The 22,997-nt window shown below is 38.0% G+C and overlaps 1 protein-coding gene across 2 annotated transcripts; it reads left to right on the top strand.

Annotated features, from left to right (window-relative positions):
- The first annotated feature begins 362 nt into the window (after nt 1-362).
- On the top strand, nt 363-22,841 carry SLC6A4 (solute carrier family 6 member 4). 2 transcript variants are annotated; one of them, XM_009672989.2, is made up of 14 exons: nt 363-624; nt 7,711-8,319; nt 9,066-9,200; nt 10,065-10,284; nt 10,724-10,862; nt 11,260-11,394; nt 13,432-13,535; nt 14,236-14,363; nt 14,760-14,872; nt 15,644-15,775; nt 16,913-17,012; nt 17,341-17,441; nt 19,511-19,678; nt 20,444-22,841. In XM_009672989.2, exons 2-14 carry the CDS (start codon nt 7,857-7,859, stop codon nt 20,516-20,518), a joined length of 2,013 nt encoding a protein of 670 aa, XP_009671284.2. In that variant the 5' UTR covers nt 363-624; nt 7,711-7,856; the 3' UTR covers nt 20,519-22,841. The 2 variants fall into 2 exon arrangements, with proteins under 2 accessions (XP_009671284.2, XP_009671285.2); XM_009672990.2 differs by lacking the exon at nt 363-624 and adding an exon at nt 5,462-5,717.
- The last annotated feature ends 156 nt before the right edge of the window (nt 22,842-22,997 follow it).

Raw genomic sequence — 22,997 nt, 5'->3', positions numbered from 1 at the left:
ATGCTTTTTAAAGAAATTGTCCTTAACATTTTAATACAAAACTAATCTTTATTGCTTCATTAAAATAATGTAAACATTGAGTAATGAATATTATTCTTTCCCAGACCTTTTACTCTGATAATGTCCCAGACCTTCATCTCTTTCTGTAATCGACAGACCCACCTGCAAACTTGTAATTACTGACTCCCGCAAAACTTCAGTCCCACTTATTGTCTCTTTCACAACCACCATTCTGCTATATATAGCTGTAATAACAGACAACAGAACTGTCCCTTACCAGAAAAGCTTCCCTCAGCCTTACTCTGCCCTCACTGGATCCTGCTCTCATGAACTGATCAGAACATACAAATGTAGCCACCCACCTCTAGGAGGAAAACTGAGCTGCAGCCCTGGTGAAACATAAAGTTTATTTGACTAAAGTGACGCAAAAATTCTTAAAGAGCTCTTTGGCAGCAGATTATCTGGAAATCAGACCATGTGAGAGGGACTGGTGTACAAAAACCTCCCCAAGATGCTGAGTTGCCCACAGGCTGAGTTTCCGAGCCTCTGAAGTGAACGTGGGGTTGGGGTTACTCGAGCTTGGATAACTCCTGGGAAAGCGCTTCAAACCCATCCGAAGGACAGGTACTTTGTAATTTTGTTTTTAACACGCAGATATCTAAAGTATTTTATGAAATTTAGACAGACTCCTGGAAGCCTGTCTCCGGAGCCTACCTTCTGAATTGAGCAAGTATCAGGGTTTCAGTAACTTTCATTACTTCTTTCAACTTTGGTTACAACTCTGAAATACTGGAGTTTAAAACGTATGTAATGTATTATATTGTTTGCTGTTTAAATTAACTCTGAAGGTCTTAAAGTAAGTTTAAAAAATGGGAAAATACACATCTAACGCGGCTTTGGAAAAAAAAGCATTGATTTTTGATGGAAGTTTGCTCTGATTTTTTTTAACGTATGCTTTTGCTTGCTTTTCTGATGTTATATGCCTTCCTCTGCCTTTTTCAGGCACTTGTCCAGCCGTTTCAATATTAGGAGTCATATGCCTGCAGCAGAACATGTTATGACAATCTGAAATTAGAGTTTTGGAAGTCCATATAGCTGCATTGTGACTGTAAAAATTATTTAATTTTTTTTTTGAAAAAACATTAAATTACAACAAAAGAAAAATAAAGGGAAGAAGTAAAATCTGAAGCAAAAAAAAAAATCAATGCAAACTGTTATTTCTTTTAAAGGACAAAGTAAACTTTATTAACCACATTGAATTATGTTTTAAAAGGTAAACTGTTCCAGCATAGTAAATTATCTAACTCAATGGGACAGATTTATTAGAACTAATAAATCTGAAGAGCGTTTCATGAATAGATGTATAGTCAATCATGTTTACAGCTGAAACCAACTGGCTTGCTGGGTTAGTTTGCAAAGTAACACAGAAGTTTAAGTGAGGAGTACAAGGTAACTGTCATAGAAAACATGTTTTGATATGTTAAGAAAGCCTGGGGGGGAAGGATGGTGCATTTACTGGGTTTGGATTCTTGGGATTATTAAGTCTGTGGAATTTTTTTAACGTCGATTGTTAGTTGTAAGGCATTTTATCAGGAAAACATCTCATACACTTATGCTTTGTCTTCTGGTGTTTTTGATGAGTGGACTGACCCTAATCTTAGAGAGTGCTTTATAAACTCGGCATATGGCAAATGACTGTTGTGGGCACATTTTCTAATTGAACGGGGGGAGGTGAGTTTCAGCTGGTTATATTCATTAGCAAAAACTGCCCTCACACTGGAAATTTAATAAAAAAAAATATTCCCACACATGGAAACGTGCAGCATATTTAATCTCTCTCCTGCCTTCCTGCAAGGAAATGTTTAAACTGCAGAGTTTTTGCTAGGAACAGCATTAAGAGCCTAAAGAAATGTTGATTCTGTAGCCTAGTGTTTTTTCTGAGGCTGATGTTTTAACTCTTTTCCAAAAATGTATTTGTGCAGCTCTGTAGGTCTGGCGATCTGTATCTCATACAACTAATGCAACATAATTAAGCCCATCTATGAAATAAGTGTTTCATAAAATACTGAAGTAGAGCTTGGAGCCTGAATAATGGGGTTGTAATCTGGAGATTGCCATTAACAAGTATCTTCAAAGAAACATCACCTGGAAGCACTGGTGACTGTTTCTTTACTTTCTTTACATAAAAACGTTACAAGCATAAGTATAAACACATGCATGCTGGCATACATATGCAGTCAGCCTTTCACTTTTGAGTAAGCAAACAGGTCTCTTGACACATTGTGCACGTTAATTTGCCTATGCAGAGTCATATTAAGGAACAGTGCTCTATTTATTTGGTGATATTTGCTCTGTTATGACTCTTCCTTCAAGTTTATATAAATAATTTGAGGAAGAAAACAAAAGGAATATCATTCCTTCTAAGCTTATCTGCTTCCTTGCACTATGCGTGGACACTCTCCAGCCATAAAATGTATTTTCTCCCCTCCACCCCCCCAGCCTCGTTCTTTAAATGACTGTCATCAGTTTGGCAGTGTTCCCACTATAATACAGTGTTTCTTCTCAAGAAATTTGTATTGGTAAAGTCTCTGTTTCCTGCCTAGTTTTTAATTTCAGACTGAAACAGGGACAAAATTATGATATAAAATTCACAGTACAAGTTGATATTCCTCCAATAATATTGTTTTTAGAAGCACTAACTACTTCTACATCTTACCTATATTTAACTTTATGTGGGAACATACAGGTTAACTGAAGAAAGCTTACTACTAACGCCATCCTAGCTTTGGTAAGTAGCTTCTTACTCTCCCAGAAGGGTCATTGTTTCCATGGGGCTACTTGTTGAGTACAGTTCTACTCTGTTTTAGTACGAATGTGAGCCAGCCCTTGGACAGTTGCAATTATTAATATACAAGATCCGTTTGGCCATCTAGATACTGTAAGTATACTATAAACTATATATTATAGTGATGTGCAGGAGTAAAAAAACCCAATTACATTTAAAATCATTGGCATTGGGATCAGATCTGAAAGGCATGGAAATAAGCCAGTACTTTCAGGGGATTCTGATCGCTCTTGATCAAAAATCAGTTTTTAATATTTTAAAATAGATAAAGCATAGCTAAAAGAAACTGAAGAGATCAATTCTCAGTTTTTGAGGGATGGTCTAGATGTCTGCTTTTATCTGCTTTGCACCTAGTAGCTCTGATTTTCTGGTTGCTAGCAGCCCTATCAAAGCTGGGACTGTGTATCATCTTATTATGTATTAATGAATATCAGTTTTAGAAATCTGAAATACAATCCATCACACTTACCATCAATTGGCCTAATGGAAACAAGCTAATAGAAGAAGATACTCTAGGTACTCATTTTTTATTGAAATAAGTATATGTAAACACATTCAAAAGCAAATGGCATTAATTTTTTAAGTTATGAACTCTAAATACGACTTATCTATGGCAAACGGCAGGTAAAATTCACCGTAACGCAGTGCAATCTGGTTTCAAGATTTAACTGGCTGAAATGTTATTTTCTAACAGCTCCTCGTATCGGAGCATCTAAGCTATCCTGTAAAATTTTGACTAAAGGGTTATTCCTAGCCTGTGCAAAATGAGAGGAAAAGTAAGTTTAAGCCAACTGTATACTCCCTCACTCCACACATACAGCAAAATAGGAATTCATTAGTCCTCAAAAGCATGTCAAAAGGGATAATCTTTACAGTGTTCACACTGTCATCCAACTCACTACCTCCCCTCCTGCGCAGAAAGACAGAGTAGGATTGTGTGAGGAGGTATGGGAAAAGACCAGGAATGTTTACATCTACATTTATTGGAATCAAACATCTGGAAAACCACATGTATGTGGCTGTCATAGTGTCAGAGTTGATACTGTGGCTCGGAGATGAGATCAGTACCTACAGATAAACTATATGGTGTTTTTCTGTGTGGGATCCATGATTTCTATCCTCATACAAACTTCTTTCTTGGATTTCCTAGATAAAAAGAATTTCCATGAACTCTGTGCTTTTACATACAACTGCTGGTATGAACTGCATCTTTACTGAAAGGCAGTCGAGCAGCTACATCATTTTAATAGTCTTTCTTAAATACTTCATGATAAAAAAGAGATTTAGGTCAACTTAGCAGAAGTCATTTTAACTTTTGAATGGAAATAAGGAGCGTTTGGTCTGTTTGCCAAGAACATGGGGTAAATATGTCTTAAGAGTTCAAAGCGGTTTAATTCTTCGTAATTGCCAGCACATAAGTGGACAGAAGTAAGGCAGTCGGAGCACTGTGAGTGACAGCAACAGTGTGAGACTCTTCCTCCAGGAATGCAGCTGTAACTGTCAGTGGCTGGTGCTCCAGCCAAGTGTTGGTTTATTAAATTAGCGCATTAAAAAAAAATTTGTTTGAAGTGAAATATACACAATGTACATATTTTGCAGCTGTGGGAGTTAGCGTGTTTGATCACTTGGAGACAAATAATAACTTCTGTAGTCCTGCACACCGTGGCTCACCAAGCCTCGTGCAGGGGAGTTCAGGAAGTCAGGAATGTGCACTGCTGCCCCACCTTAAAAGAAATATTCTCCAGGTGACATGAGGCATTAGCGATGTTTGACTCCCTTGAAGCATCCAATATTTGCTACATCTCAACCTGATTGTTTTCGTCTCCTAGACACATTAAAAGTCAATTCTCTCCTTTCCAAAATACAGAGAACAGGAAAATCAGTTTGTATTAGTGTGCTGGAAAGATTTGTTTCATTGCACGGCGGAGCATTAAAGGAGAGGGATCCTCACATTGCCACGAGGGGTCACTACATGCCTCAAAAAATAAGCAAGCCAATGACCCATCAATCCTGCCATTCCCCACTCAGAAAGGAACTGGACCCCAGGGCAGTGATGCTCCTAGAGGATTGCTTTGCTAGACGCAAAGGAGTTGTTTTTGCGTATCAGGGGAGATACAGGGCCTTTTACATTTACAGCATCGGTTCAAATTGAGCTCTATGTGAGAGTAACCAAAAATTATCATTTAATTAATATTTGTCTTATGTCAACTGCAGTGGAGGCTTCAGCCTAGCTCCTAGGAACACATGTATTCAATTATCCAGGCTAGTATGTTCAACAAAAAAAACAAAGCACAGAACAGTTACACTTCTTGTTACTTGGTGCTTCTCTAGAGCAGAGCTGAGGTTCCCTGGAAATGAGTGAAGCTTCACTCCTCTTTAGTCACTCTTTGCGGAAGGAGGAGTGTGGTTTACAGTGCCGGCAGTGGGACACCTTCCGCGTGCTCATGGGAAACACAGCACCAGTGAGAGGGAAGTTGCTCTTTAGAATAATCTCCATGAACATCACTGCATGGATGTAAAGTCTGTCCCTCCAGAGATATTTCCCATGGCAGTTACCATCTGTAATTCTCTTTCAGAAAGGAGTAGTTCAAAGCCCAGCTGAAGCCCTGGGAAATACACAAGTCATTTTACAACTCTGAAGATAAAACTACTGAAAATCACACAAAAATATTTTAAATGATTTGCTATGATGTCTCTCCTCTGGCTGGAGAAGGAATTGGATAAGACAACGATCTTCATTGTCACACATGCAGGAAATCAACAATACATTCAACAATCTCTCCTCAGTACAGAGTGTGCCAAGAACTAGCTAAGTGCATAAAATAAAGTGTCTTATAAATACATACAAGTGTCTTATATGCTTAAGTCTCAGGTATGGAAAATTCAATCTTATAAGATAATGTAGTTAAATCAACATACTTTACTGCTTTCTCATTTACGAGTCAGAGGTGTAAAGTCCAAAAGGGCTCAGGTTACTTTTCCATGTTCCAATCTTCCATTTAATATGCTCTATACAAGGAGGAGAGAAGGATTGGCAGTGGCCTTTCTTAGGATTTTTATGTTACCACCACTGGTAGTGGGACTGTTTTCATCTATACAGGCTCTTTTGAGACATTTGGAAGGTTTTGGACTCCAAAGACACGGGGTTTTTATACTCTTGCAGGTAAAACAGAAACTACCCTTCTTTGCCATATTTTTTTTTTTCTGGAACTCTGAAGATGTTTCAGTGTTTATGGATGATTAACTAATAGTAGCAAAGTACTGCTATCGTAAGAATTCAGCATTAATGATGCAATGGGTGCTATATGATAAAGTGATCATTATCTGGGTAAATACAGAATGTAAGCTTGAAGAACTGACAGATTTCTGAAAATTTTTACACCTTCCAGAGACTGCTGTCTTGAGAACATCATCCTGTTTGCTCTGCAACTTTGTAGCTTTCCTCCTCTTTCTGCTTGGACCGATCGATATATGCTTAGGAAGAGGTGTAACAAGTTCTCTGTGCACAAGGCTGGAAGCAGGGAACACCTTCAGTTTTAACAACTCTGGCAGTGAGCAAATTCTAGCAGTCAGCAAATAGTATCCTCTCTCTGCTATCGTTTTTGCAACAGTTAAAACTGCTTATTCTTCTGCTCAGGATGTTGTAATGATATTTACTGTGGTAAAATGCTTTGAAAAGGAAAAATGAGAGGTAATTATTGTCATTTAATATTTGGTGGCATCACGTAGATTGTGTAACGCGTTGCAAGCTATAAAGAAAGCAAGCTTAATGCCCCAGCATTTTTTTACAGCACAAAGGATCAGTTCCTATTTTGAGATTTCATTGAGTAAGGGCAGTTGGACAGTTACACTACCTCAGCGAAGGAGCAGAAAACAGAATGTGACCAGCTAAATCACAATTCCTGAAAAACAAATTGCTTTATCCCCTTTTTTTTTTTTTGATTTCTGAATAGTTTATTCCCCCTGGATTATTCTTCCAGTACATATCAAGAAAGAAGGTAAAGCCAGGGATTGTCTCAATGCCTGTTTTTTTGCTTGCAGGGGACATAGCATAGGAGTTATGCCCACTACACTTCTCGGGTCTGGAACCGGGGACAAGTTCTGTCCTAATAGATCCACAGGCTGTTTCTTACTGATTCAAAACAATCAAATTGAAGTCTCCTGACCTTTTTTTTCTTGTTATTAGTACTGACTGAGCCTCAAAAGTTAGCTGATGCAAATGCCATTTAAATAGCTTTTGAAACCTTCACTTAAGCCTTGTAGCTCTGTTGTTAAACATGGCAGGCACTGCAGGATTTCTGAAGACAGATGATCACAGAATGTAATTTATTTATCTATTGCTATCTAAGTATTTGTTTAAATAATTATTTTCCCTTAATGTTGGGTGAATCCAGAAACTAGTGTTAGAAGTCACAGGATAATCCTATAAAAAGCAAAACTCAGGTCAAATACCAAACTCTGCCCTCATTTGTGCAAACTGGGAGTTCCTCAACCTCCCTGGCTGTGAAAGTGGTGTTCAGAGGGAGGACGTGGGAACAGGTGAGAGCAGGACTGGGATTGCCTGTGAGCTGCCAAACAATGTGCAAAGTCCAGCAAATTTGGCTCAGAGGTGGTAAGCCAGGCGCACAGACTTCAAGTGTAGAAAGGAAAGGTTACCTCCTCCCTGCTGGCATTCTCTGTAGATCACTTAGAGTTTAGCTGGTACGTTCTGAATAGATTATCTGCTAAATGATTCACATTGCACGTTGTGAGGCTTCTTATTTTCAAATGTATTTTAATCACAGAATCTGTGGTAGTTTTAACTAGAAAGTTACCAGCATCAACAAGCCCTATAAAGCACTTTTAAACTATTTTTCACTTCTTAGATGGTGTTCGTGCCTACAATCCAGTGGATTTAAACATGGAAGGGAAAATCTAGGAGCAGCGGGAATAAAAGTGTGGGGAAATAAGCCACGGGGGGACTCTGTGCTGCTATCAGTCTGCAAGTGAGAAGAACAAATCTCTTGGAAAAATGGAAAAAAAGGCACCAAGCAACGAGACCCAGCCCCTGACTTCCAAGAAAGATGTCTCAGACTGTAATGAAGGAGAAGACTGTAAAGAGAATGGACTTCTGGTCAGAAACCCTAAATCTGCTCTGCGACTAATGGAGGATGGGAATAAGGTGCACCCCAGCCAAGGAGATAAAGGAGATGTAGCTCAGATCTCAAATGGTTATTCAGGGGTTCAGAGCTCTGTTCCTTGCAATGGAATGGGAGAGGTGGAAGATGCCCAGTGCACTGCCCCAGCAGCCACAACCACCACTACAACCACCACATCTACCATTTGTGGAGCAGAAGGCCAGCAGCAGCTGATAGAGCTAGAAGACAGAGAGACCTGGAGTAAAAAAATTGACTTTCTGCTCTCTGTCATTGGGTATGCAGTGGATCTGGGAAATGTGTGGAGATTTCCTTATGTATGCTATCAAAACGGAGGAGGTCAGTGACCAATTCTATATGCTGTTCCTTAATACTGAAATTCCTTGCTTCTAAATGGATGAGCTTAGTGGCTCATTTTAATATCGTAAATGACAAATGACTATGGGGAAATTACCAATTTTTCAAGCAGACTGAAAAACCTACATACTGGAACAGGATAACTAGAAACGTGAAGATGGAAGAAAAACTATTTAGCAAGATATAAAAATCAGTACAGCTAGAAATTGAGAGTTGGTGCAGAATAACCTCCCAAGAGCAGAGACTGAAGCCCTGACACAAGGAATATTTAAAATCAGATTAATCAACATGTCAAAACACTCACTAGGAACGCTAGTTCTTAGTCTCACTAAATTTCAGCCAAAATAAAATCTAATCAAGGAGAGCTTGAAAAGGAAAGACTTTTATCTCCATGATGTACATAGGAATTTTACTAAAGAAATTAATTATTTTACATGTATCCCATCTCACAACCTGTATCCGAGGTAGACAGTACAGTCTTTGTGAATCCTATGTATCCTTGTATTCCTGCTCACTCAGGTGAGACGTTTCACCTGAGTATTCCTTCTTATTCACACAGCTGAGTAGTTACTCATATGCGAAGTGCCATGGCAGTTCAGCATGGCACACTGGCTGGGGAGGGTATATGCATTTTCCCTGTGGGATAGAAGGAACTGTTGTTTATGGAGTGCTGCCACTATCGGAAGAGAACTATGAAAAGTTGTAATCATCTGCTTTCCTTTTTGCAGGAGCGTTCCTCATCCCCTACACAATTATGGCCATCTTTGGAGGTATTCCTCTCTTCTACATGGAGCTAGCACTAGGACAGTACCACAGGAATGGGTGCATTTCAATTTGGAGAAAAATTTGTCCTATATTCAAAGGTAATGAAGGAAGATGGAAAATAACTAGGAACTTTCAGAATAACTGGAACATTTTCCTGTAAAGATTAAATTTCTGAAAAAACTTCAGAATATCTCAGAAAACAAAGTAAGGCTAACTTAGACACAAGAGTATGGCTTTACAAAGAAAGTTTCATAAAACTTTTTGTACGTCTGTAGATGTGTGTGTGTGTGCGCTCATATACATGTACACTCTCATATACATGTACTCTCATAAACATGTACGACTTTCAAGTCTCAAACTGACTAGAAATAGGCCTTTCTCTGCTAGAAAGCTAGAATGTCTCAAGCTAGAAAAAAAGCCAAAAATAAACAAACTAGTTAATGAAGTAAATACCACATAGCTGAATCCAAGACAAAATTAAAAACAGGGAAGAAGAAAGATCTATAATTTCTATTTCAAAAATATTGTAAAGTAATTATTCCCTGTCTTTAATCTGTTTGTCTCTCAACTCTCAACTGCTATCCTACCAGAGAGTCTTTTAGAGTAGAAGGACCTGTTCTGAATGCTTGTTACTCTTTTTTCCAGCGTTACAGCTCTGGTTTTGTCTTTGTTTTTGACTGAAGTGGGAGACGCATATTTTTAAATTCCAGATTTTAGGAACAGCTGAAAAAAACTATATAAGCATTCTGCCTTGAATAAGGATGCTTTTCTGCAATCAGAGCCTGAGTCTTTCTGAAGACACAAGAAATTCCAGTGTTGTAGACACTTGACAGGGGACGTGTACCTCCTGTAGGGATGTCTGAGACAGTTAATAATCGTAGTTGATGTGAATAACCAATTCCTTCTCTTTTTAGCCCTAAAAATTACACTCACTTTCATGTAACTATTTCCTACCTTACTAGGAATTGGCTTTGCCATCTGTATAATAGATCTTTATGTAGCCTCCTACTACAATACCATTATGGCTTGGGCCTTTTACTACCTCATATCCTCCTTCACAACGGAGCTGCCCTGGACTAGCTGCACAAATGCTTGGAACACAGGCAATTGCACTAACTACTTCAGCAAGGACAATGTCAGCTGGGCCCCACACTCCATCTCTCCCGCAGAAGAATTTTATACGTAAGTGCATGTAAGTGGAGACAGTAATATGAGACAGAATGGTGGAACATGTAGCAAGCTTTACTCTGGAGGGGCAGAAGGGGTATTTATTAATGGTATCCTGCTCTAAACTATTCAAATAACTAAATATTTGTAGCTGTATGTAAGCATAGGGCGTGGGGGGGTCACTCTTCCCCTTTTGAGATCAGAGGTTCCCAAATTTTCTGGCCATTGTCAGCTCTCATCATTTACCATTGATCATCACTGGTGCACCATTAATATAAAGCTTTTAACTAAAAAAAAAAAAAACCAGAATAATACGGCTCTGAAGACTACTTATCAAGGCCTCAGGACTACTAGTAATGCACAGACCACAGTTTGGGAATGACTGCTCAAAGCATACTTAACATAAGTATTTGTTACAAAAATATCTATATTGTGCTTTTCTTTCCTCTTTCAGCCGCCAAGTTCTACAGGTGCATAGGTCCAATGGGCTGGATGACCTGGGGGGCATTAGCTGGCAATTGACCCTCTGTTTATTGTTAATCTTCACCATTGTATACTTCAGCATCTGGAAAGGGGTCAAAACATCTGGCAAGGTGAATGCAAAAGCAAGAGAAATCACTTGGTATACTACAGTTTTGCAGCAGTTCTGAAGGAGCCAATTAGCATGACAGAAAGTTATCTTATCCTGATTGTCTTCAGGGCAGGAATTACATCTTCTTGTATTTGGGAAGCACTTAGCACAGAGTGACTGCTATTTCTATCTAAGTAATATACAACAACAAGTTATGCCACTGCTCTGTGGACAAGAACAACCCTGCCCAGGGAAAGCCTGGTTATATACGCGTAAACTGACCATTTACAGAACTTTGAGAACTTCATATGAAGCTGTTATAAACGCTAAGGGTTATCATTTGTTTAACTCATTTTTCTCGTTATCATCTGCTAATTTTCTACCCATGACAAATGCTATCTTAACGTTGTCCCTCACAGGTGGTATGGGTGACTGCCACGTTCCCTTATATCATACTCTTCATCCTGCTAGTGAGAGGTGCAACTTTGCCTGGTGCCTGGAGAGGTGTCCTCTACTACTTGAAACCTGACTGGCAGAAACTCCTGGCCACTGAGGTAAAAAAAACACTACAAAAGGGAAACGATTCACTTTTAGCCTATATATGTATCAGCCTACATATATATATAAGTGTGTATATCGGCACATATATCTCCTTGTCTATTTACAGTATAGAGCATGATTAAACTGATTATCTCTTAGCATACACTTAAAAGGCTAACTTCATGCTCTCGTTTAAACAGCTGTGCTATTCTTTTCATAATTATACAGATTTTTTGAAGATTAGAGAGGATTTCTGGTTCTATTCTGCTATTCCAATTTTTAAGTTCATCATCAATTTAGTTTGTACTAAAAGTAGAGCTCTCATATAGTGGTTTGAATATCACTACTGATATGATAAAAAAGAAAATAACACCACCACCAAACAACATTTCCCCAGGAAAATGGAGGACAGCCCAGCACTGAGCAAGGAGCTATTATAATTGCTACTGCATAGCAACACAACCCTTTACCTATGATAGTCACACAGAGCAAACAAACCTCTAACAACTGCATTAGCTGCAGTTTTTTTGACTGTGAAAGTATCATTACATACTGAGGTGGACTTTCCCGCATCCAGTGGTGTCTACTGTCAGGCTGGTGAGTGAATATATTGCCTGCATTCAAATAGTGCAGGTTACCAGAGTTGAAATGTAAGATGTCCATCTTGTGACAAGCTTTGTCAGGTAGGCCCAGAGAGAGTCTAGCCACCAACTGAAGCGTCACTCAAACAACGATGAGTGGGCATGTGCAGAAGGAATAAATGAGTCGGGCCTGCATACACCACCAAGATCTGAAAAGAGGAATCAGGAGAAGACTAAGCTAACCAAAAAACCCAAAGCATTCCAATATCTGACATAGCTTTGAACCGTGTGGATGACAAGCAGTCCATCAGGCTCCAGGCTGCATTTACTTCACTGCATATGAAAGACTCTAGTGAGGAGGGTAACAGAAAAAGCCCAAAGCAATAAATACTACAAATAAAAAGATTAAAAATTCTAATGTTTGCAAGACTGCTGCTGCCCAGCTGATATGGAGAGTTTTGAATGAAGAGGAAATGAAAAGACACCAGTCTCTGATAAAGCAGCATCTCCAATAGGGGACCACATCTTCTGAAAAAGCAATAAAGGGCATTGATATTGGATTGGATGTATCTGAAGTGAGGACAGCAGATTGTAATCTGTGTGCTGGACGATGACAGAGCTCTGTCTGTGGACAGAACAGGATGGCCTCACACAACAAATGAGAGTATTAGAAATGAGTTGCAATGAACTCCATGTTTCAGTCAAAAGAGGATAAATGAATGAGGACTTTCACCTTCAGAAAGAACCAATATTAGTACTTTAGAAACACTACTCATTAAGGCTATGGCCACTTTTCAAGTACAACTGCCTTTTCATAACAAGATCATAACACTTGCACCTGTCAAGGCTTCACCAGAGCTGAATTGAGTCCTTAGAACTAGAACTGCATCCACACTGTCAAATATATTTTTCTAAGTCCAGGAAAAAAATGGGCAGCAGTCATCTACTGCCTAGCCTGCCTGACACATCTGCGCAGCCCAACACCAGACTATTGCACAGAAGAGAGTTTGGAGGAAGAAAGAGGGGCCAAACCCATTGCAAAATCATGGATAGGAAGCTCCCTATATTCTCATTATATACTCCCTATATACTCATTACAGGCAAATCACTGTGAATTAATGAAAGATGCTGCCAGAAGTGAAATTGTCACTGAGTACTTACAATGATGTGTAAAGAAATGCAGCATCATTTTACCTATGGTGAAATTCTATTGAGATAAATCCTAATTACATCATCAATGAAAATAAGCACAGCAAAGACATTACAAGTATACTGAATATTTTTTGTGGATTTGTGAGAGGTCTAAATACATTTCAGCACACACACTTAACAAAATGGTTTAGACCAAGACTAGGATACTGGCAGACTAGTAAAATACAGTTTTGTAAGGCCAGTGATATTCTGAATCTGCCAAACTCATTCAGTCCATTTAATATGATTTTTTTTTTCTTGATCTTAACTATTTTTCAGGTTTGGGTGGATGCAGCAGCTCAGATTTTTTTCTCCCTTGGTCCAGGTTTTGGGGTCCTGTTGGCTTATGCCAGCTACAACAAATTCCATAACAACTGCTACCAGTGAGTTCTATCTTATTCTATAAGTAAAATTGAGTTAAAAAATATTTAAGTGTGGGTATTTATGACAAAGAAACACAGCGCTGGCGAAGGACACTGAGCTGTCAGACCTCTATACACACACATCAGATGAAAGTGTTACGGAACAAAAGTTTATTCAAAGAACCCGCAGTTGACAACGTTCTTCTCTGTTGTGCCTACCTTAAAAAGAAATAATCTCTACCAACTACAGCGATGAGACTAAAATGTAGAAACTTGCAAAAAGAAAACAGACTACTCCACTGCCAAACAATCAAATTATAATTATTTCACCTCTGCAGTCAGTTAGGATATGACTTCAGAGTCCTGAGTGATTTGCAGTTATTCCTTGTTTTCTTAAGGATTCATATTTGGTAAAATAAATTCCTCAATTCCTTAATATTTCTACAGTAATTCCTGTTTTTTAAAAATTGCAATATAATTCCAGCACTCAATGTAGTTTGCTAGACTAATGTTACATCTGTTTGTTTGAAGATCTTCCTTAGAAAAAGTAATGAGAAAAAGTAGTTTTTTCTTTTTTTTATACCTGCTGCTTGTTCTTTTCACTGCATGTTCCTGGTTTCTGCAGGAGTCCATTCAGATCAATAACTCAGCCTATCTGTTAGTAAACTATCCTTTCCAGCAGATGTTGAGTCCCTGATATGAGTTAGGTCTTCTGTTGCAGAGATGCTCTGGTTACCAGTACCGTGAACTGTGTGACTAGTTTTGTGTCTGGATTTGTCATTTTCACTGTGCTTGGATACATGGCTGAGATGAGGAATGAAGATGTATCAGAGGTTGCCAAAGATACTGGTAGGCTACCTTTTTGCATATTTGTATATCATCTTCTGGATTGAGAGAGGCCCTCACTTTCTTAACTACTGAGTCATGAAAAAGGCAGGGCCAGGGCAGCAAATCTCAGCTTGAGCGAGTGGCCCAAATTATGCAAAATATATAATTCAGGATATTGTAGTATTTTATGTCAAAGGCACTGATACCAATGCACAGTACAGCTAAAAGTCATTCTATAGGAACAGGATATAGAAGTCATATTGCATACGACTTTGCAAACCTGATTGTGACTGCACACTGCAGAATAGCCTGGGGGAAGAAGCTTTCTGTTAGAACAAAATGGTACAGTAAAACAGCCTGTCTTCCTCACAGCAGAACTGGCTAACAATTATCTCCAATTCTCTATTTTAAAATCAGGACCGAGCCTTCTCTTCATTACCTACGCTGAGGCCATTGCAAACATGCCTGCTTCAACTTTCTTTGCCATCATATTTTTCCTGATGTTACTCACACTGGGATTAGACAGCACGGTGAGTAGACATTATCTGAGCAAGAAGATCTGGCGAGTTGGATGAGTAGCATGTAGTGTATGGCCTTATCCCAGCAAACATCAGAAGAAACAGAATTACAAATACTGTGCTGTCATTAACGAGTTTTAAAGCAGGATAGCAACATTAATCTCCATGCGCCTTTTGTAAGATAGCAACTCTTACTCCAATTTCAAAGTTGGAGAGACTGCGGCCTAAATAAAATTAAGTGATTTGTCAAAGTCACAAGGTGACAATCAGTAGCAGACCTGGGAACACAAGCCAGAGCACTTGATTCATAATCTGCTGGTTGAATGCAGCCTGCCAGGTTCCGTCTGTCTTGTAATTGTAAATTTGTAAATCAATTACTACATTAATTAGATTTAAAAGGTAGGAACTGGATGTGGCCCTCTCAATAGCATTCCAAAAAGAAGATGTTCTAAAAATCTTATGCTATGCAAGTCTGTTTTTACAAATTGAGAGTCCGTTCCTTCCAGGATGGCTAAACTCAGCTGATGTCACAATCTTGGTTTTTACTGAGCCATTTACTACTTACCATTATCTTATTACTTGTAATAGAGTACTTCCCCAAATGATAAGCACTTCCTACAGAGGTGCCCCACCTTAAAGAACTAAAAAACTCTGAAGGATAGTCTGAACAACGGCCACCCCAACACTACAGGCAGAAAAAAGCATCAGTGTTTCAGTGCTCTGAAGTTCTTTTTCCTGTTAAGACTGCCCTCTCTTTTCCATTGATTTTTCCATGCTTTTCAGTTTGCAGGACTAGAAGGAGTGATTACTGGAGTACTCGATGAATTCCCACATGTCTGGGGCAAACGCAGGGAATTGTTTGTCCTTGGATTGACCATCATTTGCTTTTTGGGGTCGTTAGCAACCCTGACCTTTGTAAGTATTGTACTCACTGCTCAGCTTTGCTTCCTGGCAGTTTCCTGCAAATTACACCTTGGATAGGATAGTATTCTTTTGAACAGAATTTTGAATAGATTAAAACTCCCGACTGTTTTCTTCATGCATTAGAAATCTATATTTGGAATGACTGTGAACAGTACCTGTCACTAGGAAATGTCTTGCAAAATGACTGTGTTGCAATTCAGCAAAACTCTGATGCGCTACACATCATAAATGACTCAGCCACTGCTCAAACTGCTAAACCAGTAAGCAGACAACCTTCTGAATTTCATATATGGTTTACTTCTCTTTCTCCAAAGCTGCAAAGCTGTTTGGAGATTAAAACAAAATCATTATTTTCTTTTCCCAGTGTTTGAAAAGCATTTCAAATTAAAAAAAGAATGAGCTAAAATTATCTGCTAGAAATAGCTGTAATGGACTTTTGCTGGCGTGTTCTCTAGACTTTTCTAGCAATGAGTTTCCTGGATCTTCCTCATCAAAGCAGGCCAGAAAGCATGGTCAGTCACACCTCAACAGCCCCTTCATCACTCATAAGATTTCATTTTTTTAACAAGCAAAATTTTGAATGAAAAGTTTAATGATCATAAGGGACATACATAGAAAAAATATTTGCTTTCCTGTCACATTTCGCACTCCATTTATGCACAACTCCCTCCTCATTTAAAGTATTTACTGTAGCAGGAGGCCTAGTTCCTCTCTGAGACACAACACTCTCCTCCTTTGCTGACTTCCCAAACGGAAAAAACCAAAGCAACACCCTATTGGTTTCCTGTTCAGTAACTATGACTCAGGCTGGAGAAAGAAGATACTATTACAGACGGCATGCAAAAAGCAGAGATCCCATCAAATCTAATTTGTTCATTAAAATCCAACTAGAATTGCCAGTTTCAGCTTTTCTGTAGGGCAGAAATATGTTTGCAGAGAGAGAGGGAGGACAGACAGCTCAGCAGTGCTCTCAAGGCTTTCACAGGCAAGAACAGCCATGAAGTGATAGAACTGACTCATCTGCACATCCATGAATCTCTGGTCCAGACAGAAACAATACAAAAACTAGTGTTACAGAATTGCCATCACTGGCACTCTGGTTCACTGATAATTTGATTTCCTTTCTAGGGAGGCGCATACGTGGTAAAGCTGTTTGAAGAATATGCTACCGGCCCAGCTGTCCTAACAGTGGTGTTCCTGGAATCAGTTGCTGTGGCCTGGTTCTATGGTAAGTTTACTGCCCCGTTGACAAACGATGCTAACCAGATTCCCTTAGCTCCTGCGGAACAGCAGACAGGACCACTGATGTCTCAGAAAAAGTTTATGTATTGTCAGATCTGTGAGAATTATTATTGATTCTTCTCTGGCAGAAGTACAGTGACATCTAAAAGTAACAAGAGACATAATTTAGAGCAGTTAAGGATTTAATGTAATTAAGAGTTATAGGGACAAAGCAGTATTTCATTATGTATTCTCAATTCATTTTGTGCATAGTATACCTACTTGTGAAAAACTTGTTTCTCCTGTTGCCGCTCTCCTCCCACTTGTCTCCACAGGCATTACCCAGTTTTGCAGTGATGTGAAAGAAATGCTAGGCTTTACCCCAGGCTGGTACTGGCGAATTTGCTGGGTAGCAATTAGCCCCATCTTCCTTTTGGTGAGTTTGCTTTACAGCCTTTTTTCCCAGCACAAGAAAATTACTGTTGAGCAATGCAGTTCCTTAGAGTTCTAAAAGTTTAATTGAAGAATTTTCTTGTGAAGTTCTTTCTTTAACAACAATTCTTGTTAAACCAAAAATGCTCAATTAGTGAGAAGTCCAATAAAATGCTGGTAGGTCTAGTTACTAAATCAGTATTTTAAGGTTTTTTGTAGGTGAGCAAGATAAACAAGAGTGGGTTCTGAATAACCTCCCCAGTGAGCAAAGCTACCTTGCTTTGTTGCTTTATATTTACCTCAGCAAAATGAAACCATAAAAGATGATGATGAAACATACTGTCAGGGGAGGAAAACCAAGATAACAATTAAATATTTACCAGCTCAATATCTACTGACTGACAACTTTAGAATATCTCACTTAAAATTTACAGTAGTTAATGGCAACCTTTATAAATCTATAATTCAGAATTGGAAATACTGTCCCAATGTTTGACTTGGCAGCATTATCGATAACATTTTAATATAAAGTGTTCATTTCCTGATCCAAAATTAGTTCACACTGTCTTTTATCGTTACTAACCTTAGGGAGAGCAGAGCAGGTCAAGATGGAGTTTATAACAAACAGAATGTAGACTTAAGGCCTACAAGAGTGAATTTAAAACACTGTTGTAATGATTAATGTGTTTAACTGATTTTAATTTTATTACCTGTAGAAAAAGAAAAAAGGCTATGACTAGATGTGTGACACCACAAATAATTTTTATACTACTGTCTACTTTGTGATCCTAAAACAGTAAAGCAAACAGAGAGGAATACAGCTTTGGTGATGTGGTTACTAGGCAAAGCTATTTGTATTCTCAGTGGAAACTAAACTAAAAGGAGGAAAGCCCGTAAGGTAATACATTATTTCTCTATGGAAATTTTGCTGGTAATCCTGATCTTTTGATGATACCCTGTGAAAATGGAGTCGGAGCTCCCTCCAGAGATGATAGTCACAAATATTATTCACCTAGTATTCAACCAAAAAGTTGTGCTTCACGAGAAATTTCTTTGTCACGAAGGATATGCAGGCTGAAGACAATGAATCAAATTCTGAGTAAGACTGAACCATACAGTTTGTTCCTTCTGGGAACACATGGGACCAGGAAGACACTGTAGTACCAAAAAACCAGACATGCTTTGTAGGAACCCTGAAACAGTATAACCTCATTCAAGCTGGACAAACCTGGAATTACACAAACCTGGAATTACACAAAAGTGTCTCATTCCCTCAATCCTTCATTATGGACCTAAGAAAGTTAGTCTCTGATAAAAATGACCAAAATAAAATAGGCATAGGCACACTTTCAGATCTGAGAATAAGGTAATGTTTGCTTAACCCTAAAAGAACACTTACACTATGTATCAAAATAAAAAGCATGCTCAGTAAAATTATAGAAGAAGGAAACAATCACAATGGATGAGAACGAGCTATAAACTGTTAAGCAGTTAAATATTGAACAAGCAGCTAAAGGAAATTGTACACTTGCCATTTCTGATGGCTTCAACTTAAGATGATGCCTTTCTGGAGGAAATGCTTTAGTTGGAATCAAGTTACAGGGCTCAATACCAGGGTAACTGGATGAAATTCTACATATTGGTATTGATTAATCTGATTTTTCTCCATCTAACCATCTTTTTTTTCCTTTAAGCATACCAGTCTGGTCCTCTATTTTCTCTCTAATGCTCCTTAGGCAAGAACCATCACCAAGCTCATTTATGGCATAAACAATCCATGTGGGAATTCTCTCCTAGTTCCTTTCAGTTACTGGTTGGGTTATACCCTGAAGCTCCTGAGTTCATCAAACTCTCTGAAGGAAAGGTTGGATACCCAATCTTTTTTTTTTTTTCTTCTTCTTTTTTTAATCCATACAAATGACTCTTGGGATTTTTTTCAATGTCTATATGTGTTTAATCCTTTTTAAGTCCTCCTTGTATTTTTAGTTCAATGCTACATTGAGGCAGAGAGTTCCCTAAAGTAACAGTATGTGCCATCAAAATACATGTATTTATACACTTTTTTCCTTCCAGTTTGTCACTTGCAGCTTTCTATCCAATCCTCCTGAGCTACGGCTTTTTGATTATAATTATCCCTATTGGACCACAGTAGTGGGTTATTGCATAGGAACCTCTTCTATCATCTGCATTCCAGCCTACATGGTTTATCGGTTGATCATCACTCCAGGAACACTTAAAGAGGTATGCAATATGCTCTGTTTCTGCAAGTTTATTTGACTGTTAGGAAGGAGGCAAGTCCTATAAACATGATTTGTGGCTCTTTCCAGGGTCTGATGCCTTGCGACTTGAGGATTATTGCCACTTTGTTCCTAGTCAGCTGATAGCTCATTGTCCTCTGCCCACTGAGTGACACACTAATATCCCAGGCCTTGATAGGGCCATTGACATATTCATATCAAATATTAAACCAGATATTGTTTTTTTAAGCTCTGGTGAACAGAGGGCTCTCTCTAAAAATCATATACAACAGAGTATCAACTAAATGAGCCAGTGAAAGATAGTTCCCTTGGGTATGTCTATCAGAACAAATTTATTTTTCTCTTCCACAGTTAAGGTTTCTCTGTCATAAATCTATAGCAGCCTCTGATGACATTTTGGGAGTTTCTGTAAGTTGTATGTAAATACCAGTTCAGGGAGAATATGTTCAAGTAGTTCATAGTTCAGGGTAGTCAAGTAAATTACAAAGTCCTAAAGCACTAATACAAAATCTGTCTTGCTTATATTCAAGTTATATATGTTACAAATAATAAATAATAGTGTACATTTATTTCTACAACACTATGTCTTCATAGTGCTTAGATAACATGAGACTGAAACATCTTTGTGTGGTAATTCAAGGCATAACTCAGAATCATATTTTTATTACAAATCCCTCTTCAAATGGCTGTAATATTATATATTACCTATAAAATTAATCATTTCCTAATGTTGATTTCTTTCTAACAGCGTATTCTGAAAAGCATTACTCCAGAAACAGCCACAGAAATTCCTTTTGGAGACATCCGCATGAATGCAGTTTAAGTTAACCTATTTTCTGTGGGAGGCAGGGGGAGCATAAAATTTAACTTTCCCCATACTCTCTCCTCCAAAGAATTATGTTTCCAATTGAGACAAAAAATGGGAGTTTTCCATGGAGGCTGTCACTGACAACAGGCATTTGGAAACATGATGCCTCAAGCACATACATCCAAGCAATTCAATGAAATCTGCTGTGCACTTCTAAACAGACTGAATTCACTGAAGAACTTATTTATTCTGGAAACGCAAAGATGTCTGTATGCATGAGAATACCGTTACTCCATGCATGGACACCAGGGCTGTTTGCAAGTGTGCGTGATTGCATAAGCCACTATAGGATGAGTATCAGCAGGTAGGATTAGATTTAGAATCTCAAGTCTATGGCAGTACTCCTGTATCTTCCTCAATGTGATCGTTTGTACTGGGCCACGTTGTATTTGCTTCTAAGGTTCTAATTGCTTAAACTACATTGAAAAATACAAAAATATTTCTGATGGCCATACACTGCCCAAGTAACACAGGGTTTTATTTAAAAAAAAAAAAAAAACACCTTTCATCCCTAGGTTTCTTGTGGAGTAGACAGAGGAAGATGTCTTGTAAGAAACAATCCTGAACAGCACTATATACATCTCTGTGTACAATAGCAAACGCATTTGTTAGCCTTATCCTCCTTTTCATTTCCTGCATTTTGTAGATGATAACAGTTTCTGCTAGTTGTTTTTTGCATAAAAATACCACAAAAAATTTTTTTTTTGTAATGTAGGCTTCAAAGTCTTAAATCCTTTTCACTTTCCTTTAGACCCAATCAAGCCAATGACTTATCATGGGGAACTTGATTAGCATTTAAGTTGTTAGCAATTACTATATTGTTTTCATAACTAAGCTAGATCTATATATATATATATATATAAACAATGTCAGTGCACTGATAGACTTAATATTTATTCTCAAAGAAACAATGAATTATTTTGAGTTCTGATGCCAACAAGTGGGCCCTCAAAGCTCTGCTTTTTTGCTTCGCTTTGTTTTTTTTTAGTTACATTTCATAGATAAAATTTGTGGGAGGCTGTGTTTTTTTTCTATTGTTTCCTTGTGCAGAGCTAAAGTTTAGAGCAATCCTTTTGACTGGCTGACAAAACTACATTTAACTAACTATACAAACCTGCTTTGAAGTTTTACTAGCTCATATTCTAATGTGGACACACTTGGTTTTCACCCTGAAGAAGAACAGGAGTTATTTTTTCTTTTTTATATAAAAAATTGAGTTCAGCAGGATTGATTCTGATCAGAACTGTTTGTTTATATTATATTTTGAGGCAGTGATATACAAATTAAATTCTATGCACATACTAATCTCTTTTTACGTACATGTGCTTTCCAAAGATAACTGCCCTTTAGACTGACTGCAACTGCCAAGTCCACAGTTCTGCTGCAGTTACACGGAAGTTTAGATAAACCTAAGTTGTCATCATTTATATAAACACTTACATTGTATTTTTACTCTAATATATAATATAAGTCTATGAAAAGTAAAAACAAAATAGAGCATAAAAGTTTATTTTGTATTTCACTGTCTACTTAGGTGATGTACTATTACAAATAACAAGGTAATGCCTGCTGCTATGAATGCATACATAAAGAAACCTATTGAAAAGTTTACATTGGTGCAAAGAACTTACCACATTAGAGGAATGCAGTTAGGATGCATTTGCCTCTTGAAAACATTTTCATCACTTCAGACAAGGCTTTTCTGCTTAGGTGTGCAGACACCTCCTCTAGGGAACGCCTCTCACTTCAGCTGTTGACCTGAGCTCACTTATCTTTGGGTCTCAAGCCCAACTTCTGATAAGGAAAGAACTTAAAGGGACAATGATTTCTTCTGTCTAAATTACTAAAGATTCCTAAACTACATTATTTTAAAAAGGGAAGATGTTCTTGCATTGCCACTAGAAAAGTGTAATAAATCTGTCTTACTGGACAGTTGTTCATAAGAAATAGCATCACAGCTTATAACGCAAGTATTTTTTGAAAAGGACTTTCAAAACTGGCTTTATTGTGAGGAAATGAGAAACAGTTTGGGAATTTTTTGTAATATTAGAACACCATTCAGATTTTAAGTTACCAAATAGAAAAATACTGATTTTTTAATTAAACTTTTCAATTAGAAGTTTATTAACTGAAAAATACGTATGAAATGACAATGTAAGATGCATAAAGTATTCATATGTATCCAGTATCAATTGTGGGAAATGAAGGAGGAAAAAATATCCCACCTTCTCCATTCTTCAATCTGGTATTCAACTAACGCTAGATTCCCCCCCCCCCCCCCGAATAGATAAATATCTTAAATAGACATCTATTACAGGCAGAATTTCTTGCCAGAGTTGATACTGTTTCCTGCTAGACTCTTCCAAAAAAATTTTTTTTACAGTTCTGATTGCAAGTGGATATACATTAGTGACTGACAAAGTCTCCTTAAATA

The sequence above is a fragment of the Struthio camelus genome, chromosome 16, assembly GCF_040807025.1.
Source record: "Struthio camelus isolate bStrCam1 chromosome 16, bStrCam1.hap1, whole genome shotgun sequence".
NCBI lineage: Eukaryota > Metazoa > Chordata > Aves > Struthioniformes > Struthionidae > Struthio > Struthio camelus.
Note: the sequence above shows the minus strand (reverse complement) of the source record. Positions and strands in the feature narration are given on the sequence as shown.